Consider the following 13,719-nt stretch of genomic DNA (forward strand, 5'->3'; position numbering starts at 1 on the left):
ATTTTGAGACTGAGTCTTGCTAACTGGCTAAATTGCCCTGGCTGGGCTCTAACTTGCAATCTTCCTGCCTCAGCTTTCCAGAATGCTAGAATTACTGGCATCTGCGAACACAACAGCTAGGGCTTGCATTGTGTATGTGTGTGTGTCTGTGTGTGTGTATGTCTTAAATTTTATTGGTGCATTTAAGATATGCACAATGATAACATTCATCACAGGGAATTTGTACCTGTATGTGATATAACTTGCTGCTTCTTTTTTTCCCCATTCCCTTCCCCTCCCTTCAACCCTTCTTCCCCTCCTTAGTTACAAAACTTTCTTTCCATTTTTTCTTTTATTCTCTTTTTTCCTTGTCCCTTCTTTCATTTCCCCCACCCCCTTCCCGTGTTCCCCTTCTCATTTGAATATTTTCTTCCCATTTCCCAGTATCTATTCTATATTTTGGTCCTTATTTACACTTTTAGCTTCTCAGACCAGAGACACCATGTGGTATTTAAACACATGTATCCAATTTATTTCACTTACGAGTGTGGCTCAAGGTGCATCCATTTAACTAGAAATGTCTCAAGTTTATCCTTCTTTATGGCAGAGTAGTACTCCGTTGCATTAAAAAACCCAACCCAAGTCTCCTTTATCCATTCATCAGTTGATAGGCATTTGGACTGTTTCCAAAATTTAGCTATTACAAACCGTGTAGGGCTTGCACTTTAAAAATACCTTTGTTATGTTCCAGCAATTCATTCTATTGCCTTCTTATGAAGTACAGGCTGGATTGGAAATTTACAAAACTGATCTGTCCCTTAGAATACTCATGAAGCACCATGTTCCCCTGTGGGAACTGCTCTCCTCCCCACTGGCCAGGGCAGTTTTACAGATGGTGGGTGGGGGAGCAACTAGAAGATTAGGAGATTAATTTAGTGTGTCATCATCAGGATTAACAGAAAAGAGGTGGAGTCCAATAGTGAACACAGAGTATTTGAGTATGTTATACGTAGCAAATTCATTGTTTGGACTCCACATAGATTTTGTATATTATATTATTATTATTATTTTGGTGTTTTGTTTTAAGATAAGGTCTTGCTGTGTAGTTCAAGCTGGCCTTGAGTTTACTATGTAGCTCAGACTGGCCTCCAACTTCTGGCGATCCTCCTGCCTCAGCCTCCCAACTGCTGGGAGTACAGGCGTATACCACCACACCCAGATGACTTCATATATTTTAATTCATCTGTGCACTGGATCATGATGAAAAATAGTTTACTATATTACAGTAACAAAAATTTGGATGTGGAAATTCACAGGTAAAGATATCTCTGCCACTGCAGGGAGTAGTCGAACAAGCTTGTAATCCCAGCACTTAGGAGGCTGAGGCAGGAGGATGGTTGTGAGTTCGAGACCAGTCTGGGCTACAAAGTGAGCTCAAGGCCAGCCTGAACTGCATAGCGAGACCCTGTTTCAAAAAGACAGAAAAAAAAAGATATCGCTGCCAGGTCTGCTACTCAAAAGGCCTGGAAGCAGGAGCAACTGGTAAGGAAGGCCCGAGAGGGACACAGCGAGAGGACGGGGTGGAGGAGCCAGCGGTGGAGGAGCAGCGGCCAGGAAGCCCGAACCCCGCAAAGTTCCGGCCTCGATCGTGTCCATGCTCCAGCTCGGAGCATCTGAGCCTGGAGACGCCTGGAGACCGCAGTCCGGGAGCGGGAGCCCTACGCTCGCTGGGGAAACCGAGGGCGACTTCCCGGAAGCGACGACGCCGTAGCTCGCTCCCGAGGGAGGCGCTAGGAGGACAGGGCCGGTGAGCGGGCGGGGAGGAGACCGGCATTTCCCACTTGGCAGCCCGCTGGGGCGCGCGAGAGGCCGCGGGCGTCGGGAGAAGAGCGAAGCCATCGTGGAAGTGGTGGAGAGCCCCCGTCTGGCAGCCCAGGCGAGAGGGGCGCGGGGACCCACCCGATGAGCATCCAGGGGAAGAGTCCCGGAAAGCCTTCAGGGAGCGGCCGGAAGGCCGAAGATGCGCAAGTCTGGGGCCCAGAAACCAGGGAGGCCAGCTACACCTGTAATCCCAGCATTTAGGAGGCTGAGGCAGGAGGGTCATAAATTCAAGGCCAGCATGGGCTGCGTAGATACATTCCCCATCACCACCAAAAAAAGAAAATAAATAAAAAAGAAAAAGAAATCAGTGAGGCAGAGACCTGGGAGGAGAAGCAACAGGCAAATGCTTCAGAAGATCCACTTCCCCAAGGGCTGGAGGGGTCACAGATGTGACCGCTGGGAGGCCACTAGTGCCCTCAGGATAAGGGTGGCCACAGGAGCCAGGGGCTTTGTGGGTGAGTGGAGGCGACAAGGGAGGCAGAGGGCAGGTGGGCCGCCTTTGTGGGAAGAGAACAGTGCCCCTCCCTGCCCCCGCCTGCTCGGACCTGAGCCGGGCAGCAGACCTCAGCCCCCACAGCTCCGGCTGAGGACCCCCAAGGAGGCCTTCTACAGCTGCCGGGCCTGTGGGAGAGAGGCAGCCCGGCCCACAGCAGGGATGCAGGGCCGCGCGAGGTTTCCTTCTGAGGATGTGAGAGACTCAGGCACACCAGTTTGCCCCAATTTGGATGAGGGAGGGGAACCCGGGTGAGTTTAGGAGTGCAGGAGAAGAGGAGAGAAAAGGCTGGCGGAGACCCCAGGCCGGCCGGGGAGGCCAGGGTTAGCTCAGAGTCTGCCCTTGGAGCAGGGACGCTGTGACACAGCCGGGATCATCTGTCCCCGGGGAGCCAGGACTGGGTGACATGCGCTCTGCAGGGAGCAGGCCAGGCCCGGCAGGCCAGGCGGGGAGGTCTGGCCCCGAGCCTCTGTTTTCTTGTTATTTGCTTCTCACCAGGGAACATTTCCAAACACACCCCAACCCAGTGGGAAACTCAGATGAACCCTCTCCACCTGTCATTTCAATTTAACAGGTATTAGTATTGCCACTTTTATTTCATAGCAGTCCCTTTAGGTGCCCTTTAAAAAAAAAAAACTTTAAAAAAATCTTAACAGACTTTATTTTTTAGAGCAGTTTTTGGTTCACAGAAAAATTGAGTGGAAGGTACAGAGATTCTCCCTATACTCCCTGTTTAAAAACTTTTTTCTTTGGAAATAATTTTAAGCTTACAGAAAAGGCAAGAGCAAATTTATCTTTTTAAAGTTCCTTTATTTTAAAAGCACTTTTTCTTGTTAGAAAATAGATTCACAGCTGAATGTGGGAGTATACACCTGAAATCCCACATTCTGGGAAACTGAGGCAGGAGGCTCACAAGTTTGAGCCCAACCCTGACAGTTTAGCAACTTACTGAGATCTGCCTCAAAATAAAATAAAATAAAATAAAATAAAATAAAATGGCTGAAGATGTAGCTCAGAGTGGAGACCCAGAGTGGAGACCCTGGGTTCATGCCCAAACACCAGAAAAGGAAGAGAAAGAAAAAGAGAGAAGGAGAAAAAGAGAGAGAGAGAGAGAGAGAAAGAAAGAAAGAAAAGGAAAAAAGCTTCACAAAATGTACATAAACAATTAAACACCTGTAATCCCAGCACTTGGGAGGCTGAGGCAGGAGGAGCATTCATTGTGAGTTTGAGACCAGTCTGGGCTACAAAGTGAGCTCAAGGCCAGCCTGAACTGCATAGCGAGACCCTGTCTGAAAAAGACCAAAAAAAAGAAAAAAGAAAAAAAAAAAAAGAAAGCAATTAAAAACATTCATGACCCTACCACCCCAAACAACTTGCCATTCTTTGGGTGTATTTCTTTCTGGCCCTTTTTCTATGTTTATACATATTTGCCACTGGACTATTTAGCCAGAGACCAACCCCATCTCCAAAGCCTTCCTGTCTGGCAACCACATGTTCTGAGGGCCCCAGCATCTTACTTCCCGAATTCCTCCTCAGGTAGGCTGTTGGGAGCATAAATTAACCCGTCTTTGGTTTCTGAATGCCCTTTTTCCCTGGTCTCAGTGTTGATGTGAGTTTCCCCCTCAGCATTCCCTTTATTGTTCTTTGGTGATACTGGTTGATTTCCGGGGCCGGGAGAAGTTGCCCAAGGCTCCCCGGGTCTGGGCCTTTGAGACTTAGCCACAGTCGCCCATCCTCCCACGCCGGCCACTCGCGCTGCTCAGGACTCGGAGTGTCTGGGTTTGAGCCATTCGCCACTGTGCAGTGAGGGCAGGCCGCATTCTGATTCATCTCTCAAAAGGAGGCTGGTTTGGCCTCCGGAAATATGTGTGGAATTGAACCAACCTATTACTTGGCATTGTTCATCTCGTCTATAGCACAGACTCTTTGAGCGCCTTAATCTAGTTTACAGCCACCAGCATGGTGTCTGGAACATAGTAGACACTCAATAAACATTTGGAAATGCTGCTACTAATACCCTAGAGACTTGCATGCGCGCTGGACCTCCTGCTGTATTTTCCCCTTTTCCTTTCCTGCCTCTCCTACCTCCAGCCGGTAAAGAAGAGAGATCGTCTTGACAAATCAGGGGGAAGATTTCCACCCCCTGCCACCCCCAGCTTCTAGATGCTAGGAGCAAAGCTAAATTGGTGATGTATTCAGAAGAAGCAGTTCCCTGCGCTAGGGCTATTTTATATGTTTTCACTGCTCACACTACTCGTTATCACCAGCAGCAATTAAAACTATTTCAGGATCGTTTCAAAGCTGCCTTTGAGGTATTTTAAGTTGGACAAAAGTCTTCTGTGTGGCCAGCTCGCAGCCGAGTTTTCTGGTGTCGTTAAAAGCCCACGTGTATCTGGAAGCTACTCAATCTGTGTATTTTGATTACTTCAGTATTTCATAAATTGCAGGGGTGTTTGTGAAAAGTGCTTTTATGTCCTCAAAACTGTCTTACAAACCCTGGACCTGTCTTCCAAATCCCTCTCTGACGTCAGTAGGATGGGAGGGACCCTGAGGTTGGGACGGAGTGAGGGGCTGGGGCTTGAGGCCTCTGCTTAGATCTCCAGCTCTCCACGCAGCAGCCCGGGACCCGGTGGCCCCAAAGGAGGGCGGCAGGATCGGGAGCAGGGAGGAATGTGGGCTGGGTCTCGCGCCAGGAGCTGAGCGAAAGGTGGGAACCCGAGTCGGAGGGCCGGGCTGTGAGGAGGAGACTGGTGAGGCCTTCAGGATACCTTAGTAATCTTCATATTTGATTGAAAGATAAAAACACGGAAGAACCGGATATGGCTAATTAGTTTTTTAGCAGTTAGTCAGCAGCTCGCTCCAGCCGACTCTTGGCTGGTCCTGGTCCTCACTGGGACCTGGGGGCTCTTGATGGCACTGGGGACTGAATCCCTGTCCCCCACAGCCCCAGGGCCCGCAGGCTCCTGACGCCGATATCTTGGGTACAATGGTGGAGAATGCAGGGCTACCCGGTGGAGGACCCCTAAGCCAGGCGGAAAAGGAGGAGGTGAGGGTGGGCCAAATGGGGCAGCAGAGAATGGAGGACGGGCGCTGCCGGCAAGAACGCTCTGCCCTCAGTGGGGACGCTGGCCCGTTTGGTAAGGGCAGGGGCAGGGACATCCATCTTGGTAAGAGTCTGGCAGAGCTCAAGGAGGGGAACGGTGAGGAGGAGCTGTCCCACCCACGTGCCTGCACCACGCCTGCATGTGTGCCCAGGTGTGCCCCGGTGTAACAGTGGACACTGCTAGCCTGAGGGTCTGTGGGTGGCATGGGTTTCCCAACGCAGCTCGCTGTGGTGGTAGCCCACCTCACTTGCAGCCCCAAGCCAGGCTTGTGAGCTGAGCTCATCTCTTTGTTTTGTTTTTAGTTTGAAGCCTCGTGAAGCAACGCCCCCAGCCCACCACACACACTCAGGCCACGCCCAGGTCAAGCCTCTCGATGGGACTGGCTGGGGCAGGGGAACAGGGGCTGTGGCTCTGGGTGGCGAGTGCCCGGGGGTGGGAAAACCAGAGGGCCTCCTGTCCTCCCAGGTGGGAAAGAGCAGAAGACAGGATGAGCCACTTCAAAACCGGCTCCTTTCAAAGTGGCGCGGTGGTGACTGGGGGGTGCTCCAAGTGGGTCAGCCTTCATGTGTACGTTGCTCTTAAACGCTTTCAGCGTGGTGTGAGACATCTGTATCCTGTTTTCATTAGCTTGTGAGATGTGCTGGTGGGACCTGCCCAGTTCTCTGAAGCGGCAAGTGTACCTAGAGGCTAATAAACAGCAGGTGCCTCCAATAAATAGGGTTTTAATGCTGCATGTAAATGTGGGTGCTAATGCTTACGTGAAAGAAAAGGTGGAGGCTGAACTCTACGGTCAAGTTACACAAATTTTTAGCCATTTTGGTCTGAGAAGGATGGGCTGCCTGTGTATAGGGTGTGTGCACACGCACAGGATGTGTGAACGGCATGTGGAGTGTTTCTGTATGTGCAGTGTGTGGTGAAATGTGTGTGTGTGTGTATGTCTGTATGTGTGCTTAAAGAGAAGCCTCTACCACTAGACTTTTAAAAGTTTTTTTGTTTTTTTTCCGGTACCGGGAATTGAACTCACGACCTTGTGCTTGCCAGGCAGGCACTGTGCCGCTGAGCTAAATCCCCAGCCCCTTAAATATTTTTTTAATTTAAATTTTTTTTAATTTGTTTTTTTTAATTTTTTCTTTTTTTGTTTTTAATGTAGTTCAGGCTGGCCTTCAACTCACAATGTAGCCCAGGCTGGCCTCGAACTCTCGGTGTTCCTCCTGTCTCAGCCTTCCAAGTGCTGGGATTATAGGCTTGTGCCACCACACCAGGCCACATCTAAACTTGTTAAAGAGAAAACCAGCTGTATAATTTCCAGAGCCTGGTGCAAAGCTACAGTGTAGGTCCAGATTTCAAGACAGCAATGTCATGGCGCCCGACCAAGCTGAGACCCTTTCTGAGTATAGACCAAGTTGCACGCCCATGCGTCTGGTCCTTGCTGGAGAAAGCACTCTTGTTTGCTGCCCTTCAGCCCTCCTTGCTGTCTTAGAAAGCTCTGGGTCCCCTTTGGCCTTCTCAGCCAGCTGCTCAGGGTGACCCTGACCTCAGCAATGTGAGGTGGTCAGAGGCAGCCTAGGCAGGAGCTGCAAGGGGACCTGCGCACTGCTAAGGCTTGGCTCACCTTCCCTGAGCCTCTGGTTCCCAGCGGGCCATGGATGGGACCTCAGTTCACCAGGTGTCACTTAGAAGGTCAGGTCACCCCTGGCCCAGCACTCCCCACCCTGCAGAGTGGGGCCCTGCCCCACCACCTAGTACTTCGAAGGTTTCAGGCTCCCCTCCTAGCTACCACTGTATTCCCCAAAAGGGACAGGGCAGCAGGAACCACAGAAGTGGATTAAGTGTCCCCACTGCCCCAAGTCTTCTATTCTCAGGGCGCCTTAGGGCCCTGCCCTGGGCTCCTGCCAATTTGCTCGACTCTCCTGGAGGTGTGGAAACCCAAAGAAGAATCAGGGAGTTGAAGCAGAAAGCGCAGGAGGAGCTCACAGCCTGGAAACCTCCGTGAGGGGGTGGGAAGGGTGGGGATGCCCTAAATCCTTCCTGTTTACTGTCCTGATTTGCCTCCTCTCAGGTCAAGTTCAATGTGCCTGTGCCACACTCAGGAGATGCTAATGAGGGATAATGAGGGTGTTCCACCCAGGCCTATACCTGTCAATAATCAGCGGCCACCAGGGCTCTGGGAGGAGCAGCGGCTCATGGGCCTTCGCACCTGGCCGAGCTCATCGGTGCACCATCCCCAGAGCCATTCCGAGGTCTCCGAGTGCTTCCGGAGCGTCCCAGTAGGAGCATCTTCCAAGGACAAAGGGACCCTGTGAATGTACCTTTACCTTGTTCCTGATCCTAGCCAGAGAGGAGCCCCTAAGCCCAGCCAAAGCCTGCACCCTAACCCCTTCCAGCTGGCTGGAGGCCATGAGACCCTGTGTGGTAGACCAATGTGAACCGATGTGGCCGCAGGGCCTCCCTATGGACGGTCACCCACCGAGTCACAGACTGTGGGGGAGTGTAGGGGCCAGGTAGGTTGTAGTTCCCCAGTTTGGCAGGTCACTTAGGTCCAAGCAGTTAAGACTTGATTACTGGCTGTGCGTGTGCGTGTGCGTGTGCATGTGAGTGTGTGTGGGCACACACAGATCCAGCCTAAGTCCCAGTGCTGGTGATAAAGGGTCATTCCAGGAAACAAAAACAAAAGCCTCATGATTTAGCATTTGCTGGTTTCTGTGGTGTAGAGTCTCATCGAGTCCAACTTGAAGCTACCAACTGGCTTAGCAATTGGTTCAAAAACTCCTGCATACGTAATCATCGGCTCTCGCTTCACCGTGCTCATCAGGGCATCAGCAGCACAGCCTCAGAACGCAGTGTCTGCGCCCTGTAGCCTGGCGCTCACGTCTCGGTCTTTGAAAAGGGCCCTCGTCTAGCCGCTGGATGGCTTGGGACCTGTGGTGCGCCATGTAAGCTCCTGCGCTCGGGGTCCTGGAGCAAGGGCTGCTCTGCCTCACTGGTTCTCAGGTTGCTCGTTGAGGGAAATAATGTGGAAAAACTGCCCAAGAGAACTCCAAACCCAAGCAAATAAAGTTCTGGGGGACACCTACCACTATTCTAAGGGCAATGGGGAGCTCTGACCTCCATCAACACAGCACTTATGGTTTGTAGAATCAGTCCGGAACCTCTGGCAGTCCCATGCCTCAGCTAACCCCTGCCTTCACTCCCCTCCCTATTCACACGCTACCTCCTCACTCATGTCCACTTCCACAGAGCAGGTGCTCAAGGTGACGGGAGCCAGGGAGCAAGGGTCAGTTGCCTGGGCCGAGGCACCATGCCCGTGCGAGGCTCCCGGAGTATCTCCCGAAGTCCACTTGCAGAAGGGCCTTTCTGGTCTTGCGGATGGCTGGGTCATTTTTCTAGATGCAGGTTTCTCCTTGTGCCATCTTCTCGGAAACCTACCTGCTCTTGACACCTTTCCTGTGACTCTATTTCCCCTCCTCTGGATCCTGGAATGCCACCGAGGCCCCACCTTAGCCAGGCAGCTCTGACGAGAGCTGCCTCTCCGCTGGCTCACCCTGTCAGGTGGAAGGTGCCGGAGGGAGCACAGGGCTGAGGACTTTGCAATGTGGCTGGGGACCTTGGGGTCATCAGAGGCAGGACTAGGCCAAGTACTTCTGGGATTCAGCCAGGCACTGGGTGACGAGTGGCATTAAGAGCTAGAGAGGGACAGGCTGTTGGCCAGGAAAAACAACTGGTGTGCCATCAAGCCTTCCTCCTTCGCCCTCCTTAATCCCTCCTGTTTGGCGACAGCACACAGCCAGGCCTCGAGCCGGCAGAGAGGACCGCCTGGGTCCCACAGTAAGTTTCTAGGAGGGCCAGAGACAATCACAAATGCCGGGTTAGTGACCCCAGGCTGATTTGTCCCAAGGCAGGCTGGTGAAAGATTATCGGCGCACACTGTGACACACGGTCCGCCAGAAGTGTGTACACATAGGACAAGGTGGAAGGAGTCACGGGGGAGGTGACATTTGAACAGTAGCCTAAAAGCAGGTCCCCCTGCCAGCCCCAGTCTCCCAGCTCAGGCCTGCAGCGCCTGGACATCCGGGCATGCTCTGTGGTCTGTCCTCCGCCCCAGTGGCAGAGGCTCAGACAGCCGAGCCTTCCGTCCTTCCACGCCCTCAGCAGCAGCACCACGCAGTGAACAAAAACGGAGTGAGATTCCCAGGTTGCTCCTTCTATAAATGATCAGCCTGGGGTGGGGATGAAGGGGCGGAGGCCTGGCCTCGAAAAGGGTGACTTTGAATCAGGAGTGAATGAAGGAAAATGACTGCAGCAAATGAGTTTGTATAGAGACAGTGTGTGCCTTAACTCACTCACAAATCATTTCTGTGGATTCTTGATTCTGGGGCCCTCTTCTGTCTTTCCTCCAGGGAATCTCACCGGACCCCATACTTATTTAGAGTGTGGGGAGGCACCTGCTCAGCTCCTGGCACACGCTGGAGCTCAGGAAGTATGGACCATGCGGGAGGTCTCAGGCCAAAGGGGCCTCCGCAGCCTAAAGCTGATGGGAGTCTGGTCCCAACCTGCCCTGTGCTTCTCTGGAGGATGATAAACACCTGGCTGTAACGTCTTCTGTGTCCTCATCCGGGTGATGCTGGGGCACAGGCTGGGTACCCTGGGGAGCCCCTTCCCCCACTAAGACTGGGCATTCTTTCAACGTGGGCTGGCCCGTCAGTCCCGAGGACAGATGCAGAAGGGTGAGGCACTCATCCTGCTCGTCGGGCAGGATGCTGGCGGGAGGGCGGGCCGAGCAGGGGGCGGAGCTTCCAGAACAAAGGAGAATGAGGAGCCCTGGGGGGCCAGGCTAGGCATCAAAAAGGCTCTGCAGGGTGCACAGGCCACACAAGGCCGCCTCTGCGCCCAGCGACAGCTCCACAGCGCTCACTGGCCCCCTTTTGCTTGCCCGGCTGGGTAAGTAAACAGCACCCTGCTTCGAGAGGCCTTGCTCTCCATCGTGATTGCGCCAACACTGCTCTGTGGCTTTCTCTACTTGGCGTGGGTTTGTGCTGAACTTCCAGAGGTGAGCGGAGCGATGGCTGCGAGAGGAGCCAGGAGCCAGGAGGGCCGTCGGGAGCACGCCTTCGTCCCGGAGTCATTCGACGGGGCCAACGTAGCGCCCAGCCTGTGGCTGCACCGCTTTGAGGCCGTTGACAGCCTCAACCACTGGGACCCTGCGACCAGGCTCAGGTTCCTCAAGGAGTCGCTCAAAGGAGACGCCCTGGAGGTCTACAGCGGACTCAGCGTCCAGGACCAGAGAGACTATGGGACGGTGAAGGAAGCCCTCCTGAGGGCTTTCGGAGGGCCCGGGGCTGCGTGCAGCCAGCCCAAGGAGATCCTGTTTGCCAACAGCATGGGTAAGGGCTACTACCTCAAAGGGAAGATTGGCAAAGTGCCCGTGAGGTTCCTGGTGGACTCTGGGGCCCAGGTCTCTGTGGTCCACCCGAGCTTGTGGGAGGAGGTCACCGATGGCGACCTTGACACCCTTCGGCCCTTTGAGAACGTGGTGAAAGTGGCCAACGGAGCCGAAATGAAGATCCTGGGCGTCTGGGATACGGTGGTGTCCCTGGGCAAGCTGAAGCTGAAGGCCCAGTTCCTGGTGGCCAACGCGAGTGCCGAGGAAGCCATCATCGGCACCGACGTGCTGCAGGACCACAATGCCGTGCTGGACTTTGAGCACCGCACCTGCACGCTGAAGGGGAAGAAGTTCCGCCTCCTGCCTGTCGGGGGTTCCCTGGAAGATGAGTTCGACCTGGAGCTCATCGAGGAGGAGCCCACACAGGAGGGGCAGCAGCTGTCCTGTTAATAAGCCCCCCTTTTGCCCCCCAAAATGGTTGGGAGACCTACGAGTGGGGGCACTTGGTCTCAGGGAAGTTGCCGGGTTTGGCCCACCTGTAAATCCAACTCTTGTTTGCGGCTCGCCTCCCTCCGCAGGGGCCCTGGTCTGCCCCTGGTGGGGGAGGCTTTGTGGAAACCACACAGCGGGAGCAGCAGGCTGGCACACTTAGAGAAGAGGTCCCCGCGGTCGTCAAGCCGCTGTTGGTGGCACCTACTTGAAGGCTGGAAGAAGCTTCCAAGGAGGCTAGGAATGTCTGTCTGCGAGAGAGGACTGGGGGGCCCTTGGCGATCCCGTGAGGTCTGGCTGTGTCACCTTCAGGTCCAGCAGGGCTGGGTCCTGGCTGCAGTCTTGGGAGCCAGGTCCTGCCCTCCCGCCGGGGCGGCAGCCGCTCTGAGGTGCCCCCTGGCCAGTCTTTCCACTTGCGTAATGATATGTTTCCCTCTGTCATTTGCTTTGAAAATCAGCCTTGTGCCAATAATTCAATTACTTTAAAACCAATAAATATGGGTTCGTGGAAAAACCATGTAATGTGCTGATTGGGGTGAATGGAATGCCTGGGAGAGGGTGGAGGAGACCGAGTAAATGCCAAAGCCGGGGGAGACTCGAGTTATTTACTGGGTGATGTATACAGTGGCTTCGTGTTTTAGATTCTTTAAACCAGCTTCAGTTTAACTGAGGCTATTTTGACTCATTCCCTTTATAATTCCTCTCATCATTTCTAATCTAGTTGCAATTCCTCTAATTATTTCAATCTATAATAGTTTAGCATCCAAACTGCCCCTTTTACTAAAAGTGGTCCTAAGGCCATTAGTGAGATGGGGAATTGAGAAATTTGGGTATTGTCAGGAACGGAAAGTGTCTGGCAGGGAAGTGGGTTCCCACAGCTGCCCTGGGTGCCAGAACCTGGAGGGAGAAAAACAAGGCCGGGAGACAAGCGCTGACTTGTGTGGGGCAGCCCAGGGAGTTCTGGGGGACAGCGGAGGAGGTGGCAGTCGGGGGCTCAGGCAGCAGGGGCCGGGGGGCTCTGGTTATTGGAGGGCAGCTTCTTCCTGGGGGGACTTGGAATGGGGCCCAAAACTAGAGGGGCTGGGCGAGGGGGAGGACCTGCCCAGATCCAGGACTGTCGCCACCTGAGGGGCCCTGCTCGTATTTGCTTCCAAGTCCCCACCTCTTCCTTGGAGCTCAGGGAGGCTGAGAACCTGGAAACTGCTCGAGCCCAAGGAGAAGCTGCATGGACAGAGCTCTCCAGAGAGGAGCACACTTACTCCACACCTCGGGCAGCTCCTCCTAGGGCACGGGGCTGCTGGTCCTCAGAAGGACGGCTACTCAGTCCGAGCTGACCGCGGGCCCGGACGACGGGTGCAAGGCCAAAAGACCCCGACATATGGTCGACCCGCAGGGAGGTGGGGCACAGAGCTTTGGGGCTCTTGATGGGAAGCGTGAAGGGCCGGTTTCCCCTCTCCAGGGCAGAATGGTATTCTCTTCAATTCCCCTCCAGGCAGAGACGGGATGTCTAGGCAACAAGCAGGAGGCGAAGGTGAGCCTTATTCCCCAGGACCCCCTGTATCCTCAAGGCTACTCAAGTCAGGAACGCTGCCCGCCTGGGCCCTTTCTCCCCCAGATCCCAGAGACGGTTCTCCTGGGATCCAGGGAGTTTACTGAAGTCCTGTCCCTGGGCAGCCATGTCCCTTCCCTGGAATGAACTCATCAGCTCTGGAGCATATGGGGTGAAAGGCCGCTGTGAGGTCAGAAGGGATCTCTAGCCAGCAAAGCGGGGCGTGGGGAGCAGAGGGCCTCCGTGCACACCCCCACGTCCCTTGCCCCCTTCCCAAACTCTCTTTCCAGCCACCCTCTCTGCAGGCTTCACCAATACTTCCACTCTCCTGGCCCCTGCCCTCTCTTGAGGGTGTATCCAGGTGGCTCCTCCCTGTGACCTATTTTCCTCCGGGTCTTTTGGATTCTAAACATGTGCAGGGCTACAGGAGCGCAGGTGAGGAGTGGGTGGATGGGGAGTGGAGGGGACAGGGGAATTGGGCAGCTGTGCTAGAATTTCAGGACAACACCCAAGCCTCCTCTCCCCGCAGCGGGGGGCCGAGCCCTGTCCTGGGTAGACTCCAGTGGGTGCCTGGGCAGAAGACACCTTTACCCAGCTTCTGAGTGAGGAGGAACTGTGAGCCACTTGGCTCCCAACCAGCCGCCTCTCCGAGAGGAATGGGGTACCCGGATCTGACGTCTGCGGAATGGCCCCATGTGGTGCTTCTGACCTGGACAACCAAGGAAGGCGAGGCAGGTGCCTGTGGGTGTGAGAGTGGTTACAAATGCAAATGTGTGCTCCATCGTGAGCTGCTGCTCTCCTGGGAGTGTCGAGGGAGAGCCCAGGAGAGGAAGGTTTCTTCCAT

The 13,719-nt window shown here is 54.1% G+C and overlaps 1 protein-coding gene across 1 annotated transcript; it reads left to right on the forward strand.

The window, feature by feature from the left end:
• Nucleotides 1-9,315: 9,315 nt before the first annotated feature.
• On the forward strand, nucleotides 9,316-11,840 carry Asprv1 (aspartic peptidase, retroviral-like 1). The gene is made up of 2 exons (XM_005385633.2): nucleotides 9,316-9,322; nucleotides 10,401-11,840. The coding sequence occupies exons 1-2, from the start codon at nucleotides 9,316-9,318 to the stop codon at nucleotides 11,285-11,287; spliced, it is 894 nt and encodes a 297-aa protein (XP_005385690.2). The 3' UTR covers nucleotides 11,288-11,840.
• The last annotated feature ends 1,879 nt before the right edge of the window (nucleotides 11,841-13,719 follow it).

Source organism: Chinchilla lanigera, unplaced genomic scaffold (genome assembly GCF_000276665.1).
Source record: "Chinchilla lanigera isolate Chin_1 unplaced genomic scaffold, ChiLan1.0 scaffold00023, whole genome shotgun sequence".
NCBI classification, from domain to species: domain Eukaryota; kingdom Metazoa; phylum Chordata; class Mammalia; order Rodentia; family Chinchillidae; genus Chinchilla; species Chinchilla lanigera.